The sequence below is a fragment of the Mus pahari genome, chromosome 1 (genome assembly GCF_900095145.1).
Source record: "Mus pahari chromosome 1, PAHARI_EIJ_v1.1, whole genome shotgun sequence".
NCBI classification, from domain to species: Eukaryota; Metazoa; Chordata; class Mammalia; order Rodentia; family Muridae; genus Mus; species Mus pahari.
Genome location: NC_034590.1, coordinates 99,652,874 through 99,674,500, shown reverse-complemented (window position 1 = coordinate 99,674,500; position 21,627 = coordinate 99,652,874). Strand labels below are relative to the sequence as shown.

At 45.3% G+C, this 21,627-nt stretch overlaps 1 protein-coding gene across 13 annotated transcripts in view; it reads left to right on the top strand.

The window, feature by feature from the left end:
* Fgfr2 (fibroblast growth factor receptor 2) overlaps positions 1-21,627 on the top strand; it is a 103,779-nt gene that overhangs the window by 60,164 nt on the left and 21,988 nt on the right. For 4 of the 13 annotated variants that reach the window (XM_029533738.1, XM_029533607.1, XM_029533443.1 and 1 more), the window contains 4 exons: positions 4,654-4,844; positions 5,910-6,057; positions 9,431-9,633; positions 20,403-20,554. In XM_029533738.1, coding sequence (XP_029389598.1) covers positions 4,654-4,844; positions 5,910-6,057; positions 9,431-9,633; positions 20,403-20,554 — 694 coding nt within the window. Of the gene's footprint in view, positions 1-4,653; positions 4,845-5,909; positions 6,058-7,251; positions 7,397-9,430; positions 9,634-20,402; positions 20,555-21,627 lie in introns of all 13 variants that reach the window. The other 9 variants (XM_029533840.1, XM_029533703.1, XM_029533523.1 and 6 more) reach the window with 3 other exon arrangements.

Below are 21,627 nucleotides of genomic sequence, written 5' to 3'. Positions count from 1 at the left end.
TGTGCCTGGGGCTAGATGAGGTTCAGGGGAGCTTTTTGGAGGACAGTCGTTCTGGGGCCTCATCCTCTTCTCCTGTACCCACTGGGAAGGCTGTACGGGGGGCCCCCTGTGCCAGCATCACCTCACCAGCATCTGATTTACTTGCCCCCCAGCTTTCCAGGAGTTTTCCATGCACTTCCACCAACTTCCTGGTGGTTGCTTTTTGTATCCACCCCCCACCACCTCCACCCTGACCCTGCTCCCCATGACAAGGTCTCACTATATAGACCATGTTGACATTGAACTTCTATTCCTCTTTTCTTGGGGTTCTGAGTGCTGAGGTGCTGCGGTCATGGGTGCTGCACCCCCAGCCCTGCCAGGCCAATAACTGTTGTTCAGGGTCTGTTGACACCAGATCAATGGCTGAAGACAAGGTGGCAGATGCTGGCATCCTGGGGCCTCTTCCAAGACGTTTCAGGCCTCATTCTTCAACTTGTTGAAGGGCAGAGACTAAGGTTGCAAAGGAAATCAAAGCCTGATGTGGAGAAATGAAACATGAGGCCTACTGACTTTTTAAAAACATTTTAAATAACATTCTCTGAGGTTTCATTTTATACTGAGCGCAGCTGTAAGAAGTTTTGGAAGATGGTGTAAGGTTTCTATTACACAGCAACTGTACTTGCAGTTTTTCTGCCCAAAGTGAGAAAGAGCCGAGAGGGCAGAGCAGGTAGTTTGGAGGTTGTTTTGTATAAGGTGAGAAAATTTGAAAAGATGAATTCAAGACTGCGAGCTGTAATGCTGTTCAGTATGCCTTAATTTGCAAACGCAGTAACACTGAACCATTGCAAAGGTCTCCTTTTTCCCTTTGGGTGAAAATAGTCCGGATAGCTTGGAATAACTTAATAACCGGAGCTCAGCAGTCCTTTGACCACAAGGAAAACAAGAGTGCAAGCTCTGGACCAGGCCCTGCCAGTGTTACCCCCGCAGCAGATTCTCTGTCCAAGGCTGGTGCGGGAGATGCTGTGTTCTGAAAGCACTCCTTGTTCATGGGCAGTGTTATGACGTCTGTAGTGTTTGCATGTGAGATGGTTTATTAGAAACAAGTATGGCTAATAAAAAAAGGCTTGCAATGAAATTCCATAGATCTGGCTCAGAACCTTAGAGATTTTGTAGTACTTCTGTTTCCAAGGAAGGTTACACTGTCCATGCACGCACACGCTCACACGTGCACATGCATGCATACATACGTAAAAGCATGTTTGTGAGTGCAAAATTGGAAAGACCAAAGCAGGGAATGAACTGATAACTAAAATTCCTTCCCTGGGGCTGGAGAGAGAGCTTGGTGGCAAAAAGAGTGTTTTGCTCTTACAGAGGACCCAAGTTCAGTTCCTAGGACTCATGATGGGTACTCAGGGGATCCAGTACCCTCCTCTGGCCTTCAAGACCTGCATTCATATGCACACACCCGAACAGACATGTGTAAGCACACAGGTGTGCACATGCGCACGTGTGGAAGCTAGAGGCAGATGCTCTTAGTCACCCTCAACTTTATTATTTCTCCTTTTAGGCAGGGACTCCCACTGAACCTGGAACTCACAGATTCGTCTAGGCTAGCCTGTGAGTTCCAAGGACCTCCCTTCTCCATTTTTCCAGTTTAGGTTTCAGCCATGTGCTGTCCCACCTTGCTTTTTAAATACATAGTCTAGAGAATTGAACTCAGGACCGCAAGCTTACGCAGAAGGTTCTAGATCAACAGAGCTATCCACCCATTCAGCCCTGCAACTCCTTCTTTTATGAGAAGGAAATGACCTTCTTGGTATTTGATAGCTAGAAATGAGCATATTTGTGAGTGTGGCTGGCAGTAACCAGCCCAGAGGTCAGCTTCTATCCTGCTGGTAGCTTTCCTGGTATATTTGCTTGGTAGAGACAGAGGAGACATAAATACAGGGACTTAATTCTATCCTTCCCATTTTAAAGGACCCTGCTGGGATTAAAGCAAATCTTGGCCATTCTCTGTGGTACCCAAGTCCCTATGACCCATTCTAGAGGCAGTACATCATCCCATAGAGTAGTGAGTTTCCTGTGATGTATTAAGAAATGAAGCTTTGAGATTTTTTTTTTCCAGTTACAAAAACGAACAGTTCAACTTCTCTGTTCTACATGGGTGATAAAGGAGGAGATGGATGACTCTTTGAGGGGCTCTGAAATCTTTATCTTTATTGCATGGCAATGTAGGTGTCTATGAAGTGATGGAAGATTCCAGAATGAAATGTGCTCCAACTTTTTCTCTCTTTTAAAAAGTTTCTTAAGGGCCAGTGATGATCTTAAAGAGTAGAGTTAATTTGTATATGGCCTGGCTCTGACTCAGCAAATTTCACAGTATGATATTTTAATTAGAAAGGCCCCAATACAGAAAGGCATAGAGACCTATCCTTCTAATTTGCTGCTTTAAGCCCAGTGTGCAGGAATCTCAAACATAGGACCATCCTTGATATGGTGAGCTGGTTTGGTGGCAATGGTGCTGGTGCGTAGGGTTCTTTTTATTTCTCTTAGCTAATTTTTGTTGTTATGATGAGACAAAGTCTTCAAAGTCTTACTACTATGTTAGCCTCGGCTAGAATTCACTGTTTAGACCAGGATGGCCTCAGACTCATAGAGATTCACTTGACTCTGCCTCCAGGTACTGAGATGAAAGATGTGTGCCATCGTGCTCTGCTCTGCCTGGATTGTATATGTTAAGCTAGGACAGTGGAACTCTCTGTTGGAGAAAGAAGAAAAGAGAAGGGTTTAGGTATATAAGCATGCGTTTGGGAATGGGTCGGTAACCAGGGTGCACGTGGCTATTAATAGAGCTGCTGCAAAGAAGGTTCCAGTAACTTTGTAATCACAGTGTTGTTTTTTTATTTGAGATTAAACAGCAGCCCACTCCGTTAGTTAGTTAATTCTCTCATGCTCTCAGTCATCCATTCATTTTACTGTTGTAAGAACAGTAACATGTATTGTGCCCCTAGTATAGCTTTCAGTGTAGAGACCCTTACCATCCACCAAAGGTAAACCAGATCTCTAGGATGTATTCACCTTATGTGACTGCAAGTTTATATGTTGTGATTAGCCACTCCCTTTCTCCTCTTCTTCACTCCTTCCCACCACAATTCTATTCTTCTGATATAGGAATTGAGAGTTTTAGATCCTTCCTTATAAGTGGGATCACACAGTATTTGTCCCGTGACTGACATATTTTGTCTAGCATAATGTCCTCCAGGTCCACTCCCACTGTCAGTTGGCATCAAATTGCATGCTTTTCTTCTTTTTAAAGCTGGTTAGTTTTCCCATTGTATATAGAGACCAGAGTTTTTTATTTTAATCATTCTTCTGTTGATGGGCATTGAGGGTGTTGATTAAATTAAAATCTTAGTTTTTGTGAAGAGCTCTGTGATGGCTGTATCTCAGATCTTCACTGAAGTGAGAGTTGCTGGATCAGATGAACTGCTTTGTTATTTTGGAAGATGAACTCCAGCTTCCTGTCCTTACCCTAACAATTGTATTCCCACCAGCAGTGGTACAGGGGTTCACTCTCCAGGCCCTCAACCGCACTTGTCTTATTATCTCTTTAATGATAATTTTGATTTACCATTTTTCTAACCATTACTGATGCTACACATCTTTACAGCTGCTTGTTAGCCATTTGTATGTCTTTGGAGAAATTCCTTAGTCCACTTTTAATTGGGCATTACCTAGTTCTTTAGGGACCTCATGTGTAGGTGTAAGCAGACCTTGACCTGGTCCCTCTATGGGTTTCTGCCAAGAACGCCTCTCATCTGTAGTGGAACCTTCTGATCTAAGATAAGGAGAAATGTGCTTTATTGAGAATCTTCTCAGTGAGGCTAGAAAGGAATGGCCAAGCATTCCTCCTGTGGGGCCTCCTTTGACACTATGAAACTTAACTTGGAAACAGGCATCTGTCCCTGTGTTTCTTTAGTGCCATATCAGAATATGCTAAGGAATATCTACTTCTATACATGTGGTGCCTGGCACACAGTGACACTTGGTACTTGTCAAATGGATGAACCACTGAATGGAGTCTGTGTCATGATAAAAAGCAGGATCCAGTAGGTTTGGTTTCATCTCACTTGGAGCTTTGTTTTCCAATTTGCTTTTTAAAGCAGGGGACACAAGACTTCCCAGAGCATCTTAGCAACTGACTGAGAGAGATCATGCATAGGAGAACCTCTCTTGATATGCAACACAACCTTAAGGGTTAGCCGTGCCACTTGCCCGTGCCACTTGCCCGTGCTCTCTCCCTCATGTTTAAAGTGAATCTGGGCATCATCTCAAGCCAAATAAGTGAATAAGTAGCCTTCTACCAGCTCCATCTGTCTCTTGGGTTGCAGCAATAAAGAATTTCCCCTTGTTCGTTAGGTAGTCTATAACTCGCAGTGTAAAGCATTCTTTTTCTGATTCTCTAAATAAGTTATCCTTTACAAGGGTTGTGCTTCAGTGATTCACTTTGAAGTCATTTGTGTTGTGCATGGGGCCTCTGTGTTATTCCAATGGAGTCAGCCAGCAGACAGACGCCTATTTGGCTTGGTTCCCCCCTGCCCCCCAAGCCTTCTGGACAACACAACTTATTTATTGCTCTCTCTCTCTCCCCATCCCTTCGCCTCTCTCCATCAGAGCGATCACCACACCGGCCCATCCTCCAAGCTGGACTGCCTGCAAATGCCTCCACAGTGGTTGGAGGGGATGTGGAGTTTGTCTGCAAGGTTTACAGCGATGCCCAGCCCCACATCCAGTGGATCAAGCACGTGGAAAAGAACGGCAGTAAATACGGGCCTGATGGGCTGCCCTACCTCAAGGTCCTGAAGGTGAGAACTTTCTGAATCCTTGGGGGCCTGCAGTGGGGGCCCCCTTGGAGATTTGGCCAGGGTCTTTGATTTCCTCTAGGATTTTAGAGATGGTCCTCTTTATGGACCAGCCAGTATATTAAAGAATGAGTAGCCATTAGGCCTGTTAAATAACTTTTCTGGAGGGGGCTGTGAAGTAGGGGAGGTCCTGATACACTTGGAAGCAGAGAGTTCTGCTGTTTATTAGTCCTGAGGAGAAGCTAAACCTGGGGTGGGGTACTGCTCCCAAGGCGATGTAGAGAGTAAATGGGATGGGGTAGATGGAAATAACTGGAACTTTCTAGACAGTGTACTAACGTTTTTCTGATGTTTTATGATATTTAATGCTATGTGGATAATAACATTTGAATCAAATTTTAGTAGTTAGAAACAATTCAACTTTCTTTTTCAAAAAAACTTCTCTCTCACCTTTTATGATGTATGTGTAGTCTTGATAGTAAATGGTGTGTGTGGGGGGTATTTTTTTGCATCTATAAAAAATGAGTGAGTCGCGAATTTCCTTCCCTTTGTATTAAAAGAAATACCTTTTTTTTTTTTTCATGTACTCATTTTTTTTTGTGGCTCCAGCCTCTTTAGATTTTGGGTCTAGCTTCCTCTTCAGCGTGCTGAGCTAAGTCTGTTTTGTCAATTCTAAGCCACTGTCTGCCTGTCTACCGTGCTCCCAGGGAGTATACAGCAGTCAGTCTTCCTCTTCAACTATAGGAGCAGCAGGCAGCTCATGAAGAACTCTCAACCTATAGTCTTCTCTCTAGCCAGCCATACCCAGGATCCACAGTGCTGGAGAAAGACGGCTAGCCCGCCCGCCCGGAGAGCTGCTCACCCATCCCACTGACTGGTCGCCTCTTCCGCCCTGTTCTGATCACTACTGTTCTCCACCACTTGGCTTACTTTGTTCTCCTCCCTCCCACAGCTCTTTAGATGTAATCAGTGGAGATTGTTTTCTTGTGGTGTGTTGGTGGTGGGACCATAGGCAGCACCGAGTCCTTCCTGGTTGGCCGTTATATTGTTTTCCTATGTCTGTTCTAGCACTCGGGGATAAATAGCTCCAATGCAGAAGTACTGGCTCTGTTCAATGTGACGGAGATGGATGCTGGGGAATATATATGTAAGGTCTCCAATTATATAGGGCAGGCCAACCAGTCTGCCTGGCTCACTGTTCTGCCCAAACAGCAAGGTAACAACGTTTTTGTGTTTGTGTTTTTTTGTTTTTTTGTTTTTGTTTTTAAGAAAACTGGATATAGGAGTTAAAAAGACTCGGTGCTTTGGGAGGCAGCAGGCAGCTTCTAGTGTAACTCTCATAGCCTTGGTTTATTTATAATGATCTTTCTTTGGTGATGCAGCTGGCGTCATGCCAGTGGCCATGGAAAAATGCCCACAATGTTCAAAGTGCTTGAAGATTATCCTCCACCCCTAACCCTGTTTTCAAACTTCTTCTTTCTGGTCTGTCTTAATTGGACTGCACACTTCCCGTGATCACTGTGTCTGAGTGCTCATGGACCTTGCATTCGCATGCCTGTTGAGTCGGTACTATCTGATTATTAAGCTGGACTCACGTTTCTTTTTATGCTGGTGACGTAGAGAAGTGCTAGCATGATAGGATTCACCTAATGAAAGTTTTGTTCTTTGGTTTGGTTCCACACCGGATCCTATCCAATACTGGAGATTGGTTATCTTCCAGTGACTGTGACACTGGAGAATGGGGAAGGCAGATGGTGGAGTTTTCAGTTATTCTTCACATGCAGACATTCATATTAGAAAACAATACAAACTATAAAAGTCCAGTTTTTCTGTTACCAGTGTTCTGTTATGCTTTCTTCCATGTTCTTTCAATGATACATAAAGCAAGATGAGTTTAGCTTGAGTGAAATTAACCAGAATCTGGTAACCAAGACGACCTCGCACCCTGGTCCCCATGGAGCCCAAGGGATGTGTGAGCTGTCCACCTAATCTGCCATGTTTTGTTCCATCATACAGAAGATGGAACCTCCCCCTTTTCTCACAGTGGGAGTCTGCATCCAACAGGACCAGAACCCAGATTAGCCCTCTGGATATTGAACTTTTTGGAAACCCACCCCCAAATCCAAATGAAAACGGATTCAAAGAGAACGGACTCTGTGGGCCTATTTTTCCATGTGTTCAATTGCATGCATGTCTAGGTGGTGATGCCGGTGTGGTGACGGGCCTGCAGAGGTGAGCTGGCCGGTGTCTCTCAGTGTCTCTCGGTTGTGGGCTTTGTGGATGGGCTGCAGTTGGAATCTCCTGATGGCCAGCACCCCGTGGACCCGCTGGGACAAGGCCTCTTGGTTCCAAGGCTCCCTCCACAATCATTTCTATGTCTAGCCCTTTTCTTGCTTCGTTTGTTTCCTAGGCTGCCGGTGTTAACACCACGGACAAGGAGATTGAGGTTCTCTATATTCGGAATGTAACTTTTGAGGACGCTGGGGAATATACGTGCTTGGCGGGTAATTCTATCGGGATATCCTTTCACTCTGCATGGTTGACAGTTCTGCCAGGTACATACTGCTCTTTCTCTCTATGGGTTGGCTTCTTTCCTTGGTTGATTGCTATAAAATTAACACAGCTTCTGTTCTTAGAAGTAGCCCCATTTATCCATTGCATAAAGATGCCCCCCCAAATGTTCCAAATGATCCCCCCCCCCGGAATAAGAAACCACCTTAGAAATTCATGCATGAAGAGATCCCATACTAGAATTTATGGTTAAATAAAATGCCACCTTTAAAATCCAAAGGGATCTTATAATCTTAGTGAATTGCTGAATTGTTGACTCAGTGGGCCCATCTCCCACCCCCACCCCTACCCCCACTCCCACCCCCACCCCCAAGAAGGAAGTCAAAATTACTTTGTGAAATTCAAAGTAATTTTTCCCCCATTGTAAATCCCACTTTGGTAAAAGCCCATATGTGGTTTGATGCCTCTCCGTCCGACTTGCTTACATCTCATTTGAGTGCAGATAGATTTGTATTGGGGGTCCCCAGGAAGCACCTCTGAAGGGAGGTGTGCAGAAGCAGTGTGTTACCTTGGGAATCGGGTGGCTTGCTGCATGACTCAATAGAGTGGACTCTCATTTGCTTTTCCTGCAAAAGCATGTGTGTGTTGTCTCGGGCTCGATGTTAATTTCTGCCTCATAGAGAAATAAACATCAGTAAAGCCCATTGCTGTCTAAGTCTTTAACCAATGCCTCTGTTCTAGTCCAGCTTTCTTGGTACATGCTGCTCTCTCTCTCATGCATTGCCTAACATTTCCTTTGGAAAACTGCATAGACTGGCTGGCAGCTCATGACGCGCTTCTGCTCCAGTTATGAGTGCCTTGTTTCTAGAGTTCCGTGCCTACTGCATGCTTGTTTTATAGCTCGTAAAAAAAAAAAAAAAAAAAAAAAAAAAAAAAAAAAAAAAAAAGGATCGTTTTGTTTCTGTGCTGTGCTGCTGAGAGTTTTGACTATCTTTGCAAGTATTTGTTTTTCTGATTAAAATGTATAAGCTTGAGAATAATACCCGTTGCATCCACCTTCCCCTTTGGTTATGCTGAGTCTGCTCTGTGAGTGTTTGGTCTTGAGACAGAGATGCCTCTCCTGTTGAGCTTGCTTGTGCAATGCCACGCTCTCTAAGTGCCCACCTGGCACTTCTTAACCCATTTGCCTGGCAGCTCTACCCCTTAAGGAGATGCAGCTTGAGAATAATCATGTTTGGAAATACACTGCTTGTAGATTGACCGGTTGAGGAAGAGCCGATATAGTTGACGGAAGAACGTGCTAAATTAATCACAGTTCTGCTCACGTGCAGTACCGTCATATTTTTAAAGGTTCAGTAACAAGTTAATATAACTGGATATACAAACATTTTAGTCGTTCTTAAGTTTTATATATATATATAAAATATATATATATATTATATATGTGACTATCTCAAGATTGATACATCTGTTTAACTGACTAAATATTCTGGATCATATGAAGGGACTCGCCAAAACATTTTGGGCTAGCCTACTAGTTGAGTGTGAGCCCTGTGGAGCTACCATCCTCTAGGGCCCTGTTGAACCTTCCCCTGGAGGCACCTCCCTAGCTAGCAGGCATTGTCCCTGTCTCCTTAGAAGCAACAGTGGATGAGGTCCCTTTTAACAGTTCTGTTTGGTTCATGTCGATCCACCATCATGACAGACAGTCCTCCTGTGGTGGGTGTACTGGGTGTCCTGCTTTGACCAGGGACCTAGCAGAATAAGGCCTTGTAGTCCCCCACTACCGTCTGGTATCAGCTGCTCACTGGTGGCAGATGCCCATTGAGGCTGGAGAAGGTGGCTGCCTGGGCTGTAGTGATAAACTGAGGAACCCTTGGCTCTTTGTTAGCATTTGGAGAGGCCCAGGCAGGAGGCCCGCGGCTGCTCTGCATCTGGGTATCTCTGTGCATTGACCTGATGATAGGGAAGCCCTTGATGTCTTTGGCGTCATTCCTTGAAGTGTGCTTTGATACGTCCCTCTGGTATCCTAACTGTGGCCTGCTTATTTGTCCCTCTCCCGCGGATCTGCAACCCAGCGCCTGTGAGAGAGAAGGAGATCACAGCTTCCCCAGATTACCTGGAGATAGCTATTTACTGCATAGGGGTCTTCTTAATCGCTTGCATGGTGGTGACAGTCATCTTTTGCCGAATGAAGACCACGACCAAAAAGCCAGACTTCAGCAGCCAGCCAGCCGTGCACAAGCTGACCAAGCGCATCCCCCTGCGGAGACAGGTAACAGAAAGTAGATAAAGAGTTTGAAGAAATTTACTCTCTTCCCCACCCAGCCAGCTCCTGGATCTTTTCCCCCTCTGATTCTCCCTCTAACTTCTGTGAGCCTCAGAACTGCAGGCAATTCTAATCTGCCACTGTGTGGAGTTGGGACTAAAGAGCATTAAGTCACCATGCTGCTCTGGGGTTGGTAGGCTGGCTCTGGTTTTAAAGGACAATCCTGTGAAGACTGGAGCTGTCCAGTGGAGTGGGCAGTTACTCTTGAGGCCAGAGGAGGCCATGCCCTCTGGGCCTGTGTGAAGACTCAAGCACACGGCTCCTTTGGGAAGCTAAGCATTTGGTCTGGGGTCCATTGCTTCTGTATGAGGCTGGATGTTCAGGTTCAGTTTTTACTCTTAGTAGGAAAGAGAGTTTAGTTTTCTTTGATTTACTGTTTTAAGTAGAGATCAGAAACATAGAGTATGGAGGTACACCTAACTAATGCTTGCATAAAAGTGGTCTGTGATGTCTTCTAAACTGGGTTTTGGCTCAGTCTGTCTGGTGTTTTGAAACATTGTATGCTTATAGTTGACTGTTACAGGTTGCAGGTTTGGCTGGGGATTCGGTGATAGGGTGGTTTTGTGTGTGTGTGTGTGTGTGTGTGTGTGTGTGTGTGTGTGTGTGTGTATGTGTTTGTATTTGGGTTATAAGTACATGTGTGTAGGTACCTGTGGAGGCCAAAACAAAGTGTCAGACCCACTAGTGCTAGAGTTGTGAACTTCTCAGCGTAGGTGGTGGGAATTGAACTCTGGTCTTCTAGAAGGGCAGCAAGCACTCTTTAACCACTACGTCAGTTCTCCAGCCCCCAGATAAGATGATTGCTATGTAGAACAGAGAGAAAATTACCTTTAACCTTGAGCTTGGTCTTTGATGGCTGGCTTTGGGGGAGGTAAGGCAATAGAACCTTCCCTGTGCCATAAAACAAAGCCCTTCCAAAGTGGATAAGGAAAAAAATGCTTGACTTCTGTGCTTGTTCATGGATTCCAAGAGCCAGGCATGTGTGGGTGTAAATCTTTATGATAGGATTTGGAACTTGATTCTGATAAGATTGTCACTATTTTCTTAATTAGCAATTGAAATGACCGACCTGGCCTGTGCTATGAGGTGCATCTTAGTGTTTGTTAAAACTGCATATTCATTAGTTCCAGCCCTAGAAATTCTTATTTAGTAGTTCTTGAATGGGTCTGTAAGAGTCTACATTTTAAACACTTCCTTGGGTGATACTGTGTAATACCTTAAGAATCTCTGGGTTCAACCCAAACCCTGCCTTTCCTGGGCCCTTTCTGTGGACAAGGTGGGAACCAGCAGGCCAGTAGTGGCTTGGACACAGGAGCTTGGCTGTTCTCAACCTAGCTTCACACTACAGGCTGAGCAGGTCCTTGTCGATGTCCTTGAAGCCAACAGGTATTTCTTGCAGAGGTTTAAGATATAATTTGGAGTGTATGTCAGATGCAGCCTTTGGCCAGCTGTTGAATGTGGTGTCAAAAGGGCCCAGTTGGGTTCCTTTGAATCCTGAGAATCCTGTGCTTCTTTGAGTGACACCACTGTCCTTTGTGGGACCAGAGAAGCTAGATGGTGCTGAAGTTAAGTTGGTTGCCTAATGAGTTGCTGGAAGAGTCCAGTAGTAAAACTCTTACCTGGTTAGATAGTGTTAAGGCTTCAGGCTGAATGGCCACTCCTTTGACCACTCCTTTGGCCACTCCTTCACAGCCTCTCCTGATCTCTTAGCCCTGGGCCATTCTTAACATCTAGACTCTGGTGGAGGGAGCTCAAGTAAAAGGAGCAATGTCCTGTCTCATTTGTTTTTATAATAGAGGAAACAAGTAAAATCCTTAAGTTGAGGTAGATAGGCCATTGACCCTTAATTATTTCATCATTTAAAAAACTGACGTGTGTGTGTGTGTGTGTGTGTGTGTGTGTGTGTGTGTGTACATGCGTGTGGGAGCTATTGGAAAGCTGGAAGGGGGCACTGGATCCCTCGGAGCTAGAGGACAGGCAGTTGTGAGCTCTCAGATGTGGTGCTGGGACTAGAACTTGGGTCCTCTGCAAAGAGCAGCACGTGCTCCTAATCATGGAGCCGTCTATCTCTCCAGCCCTCATCACTTTTAAAGAAAACTCTTTTTACATTTATATGTTTATGTAGCTCGGGTGCGCGTGTGTTTGTGTGTGGGCATGCACATGGCATAGTATGTCTATTGTGGCCAGGGGACAACTTACATGGGAGCCAGCACCTTCCTCTACCACGTGGTTCCCAGGAATCAAACAGGTCAGGTTCAGTCAGGTCATCTTATCTGATGACCGATTTTTGTTGACTCCATCAGCTTTTAAAGAAAAAAAGATTTAACCCCTATTGCAGCGTTCTTCCTTCTGCTTCATGTGAAAAGGACAGATCCCTTTGGCACATGTATTCAACATGTCTTCCTGTTTGTCCAACGGAGTTTCTTCATTGTCTGTCCATCTCCACCTAAGCTGTCCGTTTTGTTTTGTTTTTATATTCTGTGTGTGACCAGAGGGAAGAGTTGTGTTTCTTCTCATTTACCTCCCTTGTTTTCTTTTATTCATTGCTATTTACTGAGTGCACAGTTTCTTTTAGTGCATGGGCCTAAATCAGGACTCTTGGGCTGGCGTCCTCGCCTCGCTTGTCCAAGCCCCAGTATCACCAAAGAAAAATAATTAAGCCAGTTTCAAGTCAGAGAAAGCCTGCCCATTTGCCACTGGCTGCGAGGTTAGTGAAGGTCCTTTTGAAATGTTTCTTCCTGGTCACGCTGTATAAGAAAAGTGTGTGAGGCCCAGGCTGTCTGGATGAGGAAGTCTCTGGGAGATAAATGGGTTGAAAAGGTCCTGATAATACCCCAGCATTTCCTAGAAGTCATAGGGAAGTATGGTACTAACTGCCTCTTCCCAAAGGATTTCTCAAAGCCCAGCCCACTGGGAGGAGGAGAAGGAGGAGGAGGAGGAGATGCTTATCATGAGTCTGGATAAAGAGGGTATTGGGCTGTAGCTGGAGGCCTGCAGATAGGTTAATGACAGAGTGAATACCTCAGGGATGCCAAGCATGCCTTACCTGGCGACAGATGAGCCTGTAATCAGATGTCTGGAGGACCGGTGCTCCCAGGCACTAAGAGACTAGGCTTTATTTTGTGTTGGCCCCAGCTTCTGTATGATGATGCAGTGTCCATGCCTGATCCATGCCCTGACCATTGCCCAGCATGGCGTGGAGGCTCATAGCCTCTCTCCGTTCACTCCATCTTGGCCTTTGTCTTAGAATGAGAAAAGTCGGTTTGTTTATTCATGTTGTTTTTTCCATCTGCACAAGTGCGTGCTCGAAAGAGTGTAGGTGTGTACAGAAAGTGTGCAGAAGCCAAATGATAACCTTGGGTGTCATTCCTCAGGTGCCGTTCACTCTTTACTCTTTTTTCTTTGTGTGCTAAGTTTCTCACCCACTGGCCTGGAACTAGTGAAGTAAGCTAGGCTGTCTGGCCTGTGAGCCTCAGGGCCCCAACTGCTTCACCTTCTTCTCCTCCCTGTTAGGACTCCAAGGGTCAGCTACCAAGTCCGACTCTTCATTTTTCTTTTTTCTTTTTCTTTTTTTTTTTTTATTTTCTGAGACAGGGTTTCTCTGTGTAGCCCTGGCTGTCTTGGAACTCACTTTGTAGACCAGGCTGGCCTCGAATTCAGAAATCTGGCTGCTTCTGCCTCCCAAGTGCTGGGATTAAAGGCTTGCACCACTACTTTTTTTTTTTTTTTAATGTAGCTCCTGGAGATTGCTCTCAGGTCAAGGAAGGCAGGCTGTTTTGATCCTTCTTTCTCCTCAATGTTTGCTTCCCTGTCCTCAACTTGTTTAAAACAGGTATTTCACTTTATTTTTCTGAGGTAAAAAGGTAGGGTTTTTTTGGGGGGGGGCAGAGGGGTTGTTTTCTGTATCAAATAAATTCTTTATAGTCTTTCTAGTACAAATTAATTTTGGGAGACATTGTGCTTGGAGAAAGATAAGCAACTTTTTGGTGGGACAGGCTGGTAGGTAGCCTGTGGGATCTCCCTATTAAGGAGGATTCATCTCTTTCATCCAAGGCCAGGACTGGACGCTTTGTAAGTGCTTGCACACTTGCCTCTACTTCTGGGTACCTAATGTTAAATGGCAATAGCCAATCTAGAGAAGGGCACCTTGTGACCCAACTGGACCATCAGTGGTCACTGGGAAGTGGTCTTTGTGTACTTCTGAGTCCAAGTGGAAGGATTTGCCTTCTGTGGTTTCCACAAGTCCCTTGTTGGGGAGGTGGGCAGGGAGAGGGTGCAGAGCGGGGTGGAGGAAGCCTCGTTCTGTGGAGGGCTGTGTTTATGGCTTCTGTGGAGGGCTGTGTTTTGGAGGGGCTTTCCCGGGTTGTGTCCTCTCTAGAACCAGAAGTTTGCTTAGGGCAAGATGGAGATCCATCTGTCTGTTGACTGCCTGTGTCCAGATGAATCCATAGCCTACCCAATCTCCCCCCCCCCCAGGCTCACATGGGACTATAGTGAGTTTGTTCCCAGCCTCAGCCACTGACACAGGCGGCTGAGAAAACCAGAGAGCAATTTCATAATGCGTTTGAGAACCGTGGTTATTCGCGGTGGGGTGGGGGAACACTTAATTCCAGAGTTGTTCTCAGGGCAATGGATTCATGGTCTTAGTGTGTATGAAACTCAGTGAAAATGAGTTCTGACTACTTAGCAGCCCAGCACCATGACCTGGAATCTCCGTTGTGGTATAGTCAATCCAGAGTTGCAGTGTACCGGTTCTGGGAAACATTTGGGCAGCTGGATAGTTGTGGATGACCCAAGTGGAGGCTTCACTTCCGTAGGAATCGATTGCTTCCCTTGTCCCCCAGCTTGGCCTGTCTTTTCTCTCAGCCCCTGAAAGACATGCTGCTTTGACTGAGATCGACCCTAGGCTTTTGTTGAAGAGCTGTAAGTAGAATCAGAACACCTGAACCAGGTACTTTGATTGTTCTGACAGGGCATTTCAGGTGTCCTGAGGTGGTAGAGGCTGTTTAAGGGGCTGTGTGAGTGATTACCTAGATTTTGTTATGGAAGGAGAAAAAAAAAAATCCACTCCTAGAAGCTCCCTGAAGCTTGGTATGGTGCAGGTTTTTCTGCTTGTTCATAGAGATGTGTGGGGCTAGACTTAAGGTAGAACACACTGGCCTTCTGTTCTGATGTAGAAGACTCCGTCTGCTGCCTGGGAGTCAGAGGGTGTTTCAAGTCTGCTGGGGTCCAAGGGTATGTGTCAATTCTCAGGCATAAAGACAAACTTGACTCATGCCACCCCCATACTGTCTTTGCTTCCGCCTGCCCTGTTGTCTGTGAGGTCCCCTCTGAACGTTCAGCTTAATCCAGCATAAAGGGAGACCGCTATTACTTGGTGGCCCTTTAAAAAGAAAAGGGGAGAAAACCCACTTCCTCCGTTAATCTCCCATATGTACCGTGGAAATATATGAAAAGCACATTTAGTTAAAAGCTTGATTTATGGCACGTGGTAAAGAGATCCCGGCATGTAAGGCTGCCGAATTGGAGACTGTGAGGAGCGTGTGGCTTTCTAGAAACCGCCTGCCAAGATTCGGGTGGGTGGAGCAACAGTTTACTACAGTGTTAGCGTTTATTGTTTATAAGTGACTTCTAACAGTGAGATGTTTTTAAGTGTGTTGAAAGGGAAACTCCAAAATGGAAGTTTCTAGATTAAGGATTGAGGACTATTAGAGGAGGGAAGTTATAACTACAAGAGAAAGAGAAGAAAGGAAGTCTGTAATACAGTGGTGTAAGGAACCTTCCAAGGTGGGTGGTGGGGCCACAATTCAGAGGGAAGGAGCCCCTGAAAGGCCAGGCTCCTCGGGGGAACCCTGCTGGGGATTTTGCCAAGCCCTCCAGACAGGTTGCCTTTCTGAGGAGAGGCGAGTGAAGAGAAAGCCAGTCATGCTTTATAGCCCCACAGAGGATTTTAAAAGTATAGTAAAACGCATGGAGGTAAGATTAAGATGGACCTCTGCAGACAGGGGGAGCAGATTCTGTATGCTCAGATACTTTGCGTATTTTCCTACCCTTTCTCGCTCTGGGTGTTTTTTGTTTTTACAAAGGCATTTTCCAGACTTGTACATTGAACCTGGATCTGCACTGTGTAGTGAACAAAATTCCCACAAGTAGAGGCAGTTTTATATTTTGATACCAATGGCTGCAGCAAAGACTGCCAAGGTTTTTTTTTTTTTTTTCCTTCCATATTAGTTTAGTTTTTTTTTTTTCTCCCCATTTTCCATTTGAAAATGTTTACCTTAAAACCTTGTGGAGGTGCTCTGTTGTGGGGTGGGTATGTGTGTGGGAAACTTGCACCCCAGGCCTGTGGTGTGCATTCTGTCTGGGCCAAATGTTCTCCACAGAGCAGTTCATGTGAGACTAGGTGGTAGATCTCTCTGATCTGGGGTTACCCCTCAGTCATAGACACCAGCGGGACCTTGCTGCCCTATGGCTTCCTTTCTCTCCCCTAATTCCTACACTTAAAAAAAAAAAAAAAAAAGTCTTGCTTACTGGAGCTCCAGGTCATCCTGGCTGGCAGTTTAGGGTCCCATCTTGTAAGTCAGACATGCAATTCAGGTGTATACCATCTAACGTCAGAACACACTCACCCAGTAGAGCAGACTGGTGAGCTAGGGCTGTCCCAGCTCAGCAATAAGCACCTAATGCTGTCTTCATTCTGTCCTGCTAACTCTGAGACCATCTGAGACTCACAGGTAGGGTGCATTATAATGGAGATGTAGACCCAGGAATCTATCTGATCTTAACCTCACGATGCCATTGACCAGGATGTAGCCTGCCAGACCCAGGGCATCTTGGCCCTGGACAATCACCAAGTCACATATTGAAGGATGTGGAAACATCACAAAACAACCTGGGGTGGGGGAATAAGAGAGAAGTGCAAACGGGGGTCTTGCTAGTTTCTAAACTGAAGTCTGCATAATTCAACCCTGTGCCTTCTTTTCCTGGTGTTCATATTTATTTTATTCCAAATGATATTTTGGCTAAAGAAATAATGTCTACTAAAACACAAAAGAAACACAAGACCAGGGTAATAAAATCTAAATGATGTAGAAAGTTCTAGAATAAGACCTGTTTCCTACCTTGTTCCCTATTCTTGATCTCTCACTCTCTCTCCAAAGGTGACCACGGCTAAACCCTTAGATATCTTTCCAGAAAACATTTCCTGCCTTGCTTCCCAACTCTTGATCTCTCTCCCCAAAGGGGACCACGGCTAAACCCTTAGATATCCTTCCAGAAAATGCCTGTGGTCACAAACCATCCTGTAAGCCTCCAAGCGTTGAGTACTGACTCCCAGGGACAGGCCACAGAAGCTGCGATGTGCCACTAGCTTCTGGCCATTACCATCATTCAGAACTGTGGTCTCCTGAGATTTCCCAGTTTGTGTTCGCTCCTCACTGGTCTTAGCACACAGTAGGTCTTAACAACTAAGCTAGGAACTTTAGGGTCCAGTGATGCAGAGCCAAGCTGAGGATGGCCCTATAAAGAGTATCCTGTCTACACACAGCCTTTGCTGGCTCTTTGCTCTCTGGGGTCTGTGTTGTCTCATTACTGGGCAGACTTTTACTAGTTTGGCTGTAGCTTCTTGCCTCTGATCCTCTGGTGTGAATTTTTACTATATTTCTACTGGGAGATGATTTTCACCTATTTGTGTGGAAGGACTGCCAGACAGATCTTAAAAATTTAAAAAAAAAAATGACATGCCTTTTGCAAGCATAACTTGTGACCCTGATTCAGAATGAGTCGGGTGGGTGGTTCCAGGGAAGCACCAGCCCCATTCCAGATTCTTCCGAGTCCCTCCTCTGTAGATGGCTCCTGGTGTTTTTGTGGCCAGTGGAAAGTGGACATCTTGATGTTGTCAGGAAGCTCCTGGTTTCTGATGCAGCCTGCTCACCACAGCTGGGCTGGACACCATGTGGACAGTGGAAGGGGCTTGGGAGTCATCTTTTGTTCTGCTGGGGTGGAACGCCTATTCTGGAACAAGGGGATTGGATTCTAGGAGCACTCACATGTTCCCTGCCCATCTTCCCCCTGCTTGCTTCTGTGTTTGCCTTAGAGATTGCAATCTTTGAATGTGTGGCTCTCTATTACAAAATTATCAGGTTCCTTCATATATATATATATGTATATTTTTTAAAGCATCAATTTTTGTTGTGGCACAAGGAGTAAATGTCCTGTCTGCATAGTATATAATGTATATATAGCTTCTCCTTGGGGGTTGGCGAGATGGCTCAATGGACAAAGGTACTTATGACCAAGCCTGACGGTCTGTGTTCAGTCCTCAGAACCTATGTGGTAGGAAAAGAGAATTGACCCTCAGAAGTTGTCCCCTGACCTCCACACTGATATGCACATAAACACATGCATACAGATATTTTTTCTCATTTAAAAAGAAAATCACCTTTCCCCTTTTCAAAAGATACTTAGAAGGTTCAGAAATGTCCTTATGTGTATTTTAAACAATAAGATTTCATATCAAAAATTGCTTACTAATTTTAACATTTCTTCGTGGGTTTTTTTGAGGGGGGGAGGATAGGGTCTCTGGGATTGAGCTCAATAGGTAGCCAAGGATAACCTTGCACATCACTGACTTTAATACTGCAAATACTTTTCTTCAATTCCATTAAGGGTGTAGTTGGGTTTCCAAAGAGCAGAAGGGCTTGCCAATGCGACAGTCCTTGGGTTCCTCTGATGAGAGTCTAGGATTCACATCTCAAAGTTCCTCTGGCTTTATCTTTGCTGGCTGGATTGAGAAGGAGTTTGTATACTCAGCGGGGGATTGTCACCCATGCGGGAGCTGGAAGCCTGGTGTGCTGCCTGGGTGGCTCTTGTCTAACCTCACAGCCATGTGTCCTGGACCAAAGCCTCAGTTGTGGTCTGAAGTGAAAGCAGTATCCAGCAGCCCACAATCACACCAAGACTGTGTTGTCATGCCCAGGCTTTGTGTGGGCTCTGGGTATATTTTCTTTCTCAGAAAGCAGCCAAGGAGAGACGGTGTGTTTAAGAGACAGACACTGGGTCTGACATAGACTGATATACATCAAGGTAAACAAGAAAACTAGGTAAAGCCCTGTGTGCTGCTGGGTGAGAGAGGACCCTTCCCGTGTGGCTCTGAGTGAAAGTGTCTTTTCCTCAACCCTTGATCTCCTATATTCACTGCTCTGCTTTCTGAAGCTAAAGAGACAAGAGTCAGCCCATTTTCACTATATGGTCTGGGCATCGTCAAGTTTCAGAAAGACTGGGGAGAGATGGAGAATAGCTTCCCAGTGTCTGGGACTCTGGATTCCTTGAATAAAAGACCTTTGAGTTACCAGAATGCCCCTTCCCTTTATTTATTTATTTTATGTTTATGAGTACACCGTGGCTCTCTTCAGATTCACTAGAAGAGGGCTTCAGATCCCATTACAGATGGTTGTAAGCCACCATGTGGTTGCTAGGAATTGAGCTCAGGACCTCTCAAAGAGCAGTTGATGCTCTTAACCGCTGAGCCATCTCTCCAGCCCCCAGTGCAACTCTTATGAAGAAACATTTAATTGAGGCTTGCTTACAGTTTCAGAGGTTTAGTTCATTATCATCATGGTGGGAAGCATGGCAGCTTCCTGGCAGACACGGTGCTGGAGAGAGAAGGAGCTGAGAGTTCTACATCTTGATACACAGGCAGCAGAAGGGGATTGTGTCTTTGAGGTTTGAGCAAAGAAAACCTCAAAGCCCACCCCCACAGTGACAAACTCCCTCCAACAAGGCCACGTGTTCTCTAACAAGGCCACACCTCCTCATAGTGCCACTCCCTATGGGCCAAGCATTCAGACCACCACTTCATGCATATCTTACAGCTCTTTCCTTGAGATCTTCCTTTGTAATTTGGAGGCAATGGCAGCACGGATGAACTCACTTGTTAAATGTTTGTGAATCCCTCCCTGCTGACTTGATTTTGGATGTGTTTTTATTTTATGGTGCTGGACATTGAATACAGGGTCTTGTACATGCTTGTTCAGCACCCAGTAATTGAGCCCAGCCTTTGAGTTAGGGATCTATAGACTGAGCAGAACTAAGAGGATCTTGGTTATTCAGAGTTCTGAGCAGGGAAAAACCAAAAAACTATAATGAAATCAGTAGGGTCTGTCTGCACATTCTTAAGTGGCTGTCTTAAAACAATTACAAACAGGGGCAAGAGAGATGGTTCCTCGGCTAAGAGCACTGACTGCTCTTCCAGAGGACCTGGGTTCAGTTCTCAGCACTCACATGGCAGCTCACAACTGTCTGTACCGCCAGTTCCAGTCTGACATCCTCACACAGACATACAGGCAGGCAAAACACCAATGTACATAAAATTAAAAACAAAAACAAAACCTAATTTTTTAATAAGTTCAGATGAAAAGAAGAAATACTATGATTAAACTTCTGGAAACATTTTTACTTGGAAACTTGACCTGCCAAGGTCAAGGATCCTGTGACTTTTCATTTTGGCCCCTGTATTTTGTTGTTGTTATTTGTTTGTGTTGTGTTTTTGTTTTGTTTGTTTGTTGTTCAGTTTAGTTTTTTGTTGTTTATTTTGTTTTGTTTTTTTCCTGGTTCCTTCCCCTTTTTTTGTAAGAACTCATGCTCTGGCTGGGTCCCAGCTCACTTCCAGTCTTCTCAGGTAGAGCCAGCATTACATCTGCTTCTTTGCATTTTGTATACAGGTTTCGGCCGAGTCCAGCTCCTCCATGAACTCCAACACCCCGCTGGTGAGGATAACGACACGTCTGTCCTCAACAGCAGACACCCCGATGCTAGCAGGGGTCTCCGAGTACGAGTTGCCAGAGGATCCAAAGTGGGAATTCCCCAGAGATAAGTAAGTACTCCCTTTGGGAGGGTCATGGTCTGTACCTCCTGGGACTGAGCACAGGTCTTCGTTGTGGGAGTCTCTAATTTCCACCTGTGTCTTGGCAATCAGGGACCTTCGAACTATAAACATCAGCAAGATGGTGCGTTTAACAGAGCTGCTGGTACAGGTGGTAGGCTACCAGCCCGTGCCCTTGAGGTGGAAGACCAACCTTAGCTCTGGGAAGTGAGGATCCTGGAAGGCTGGCAGCTTCCTTCTTGTAGCATTAGAGTCTAAACAGCTTGAGAGTAACAGAAAGTGGAAAAATTGGCTCTTTCTGCATCAAGGACACAGGAATAAGCTCCCAGCTTGCTTGCAGACAGCTAGTCTTCCTATCTTGACATTTTCAGTGTCTTCCTAAGATTGTTAGTGATATGTTAACACACACACAGCATGGTGTGTGTGTGTGTGTGTGTATACAGAGATCCAGAAACACAAAGACAAGCTTTCCCAAGTCTGGGTATGGCCAGCTCTAGTTGAAAGGGGAAGGAAGCTTGGGCCCCCCTTGTAGCTTCCTGTCACACTATTCCAGGTACTTTGGTTCCCAACTTAGAGATCTTTACATAGATCCTAATCCGGGACTGAGGAACTGTCTATGTAGTCATCTTATGTCGTTGGAAAGAATTTCTAGTTTCTTTATGTATTACAGTGAAAAGAGCATTCATTCATCCCTTCATTCATTCAGGGAATGTTTAGTGGACATTTTTGGGGTGAGGTATCAAAGAAAACACAAAGAATGGTTTCTTTACCTACAGGATTTTGAGAAAGGAAGGTATGTTTCTCTTGACCCTTGCCAGCCTCCTAGCTGGGTGTGATTATATAAATAGCTGGGTTCGTGTGCACATTCCTATGTCTACAAGGCTGGACTGGGGAGTTGTGCTCATATGCTAAAAACTTGCAGCTTTCGGGTTGAGTCTGTGCTTTGGACCACCTGTGACACCACAGTCAACAGTGTGAGTCTGTGTTGCCCAGCAGCTCCCACCCGGGGGTACCCAAGTGTGGAAAATCTGAGCGCTATGCATTTCCAAGCAGTGTTTAACACA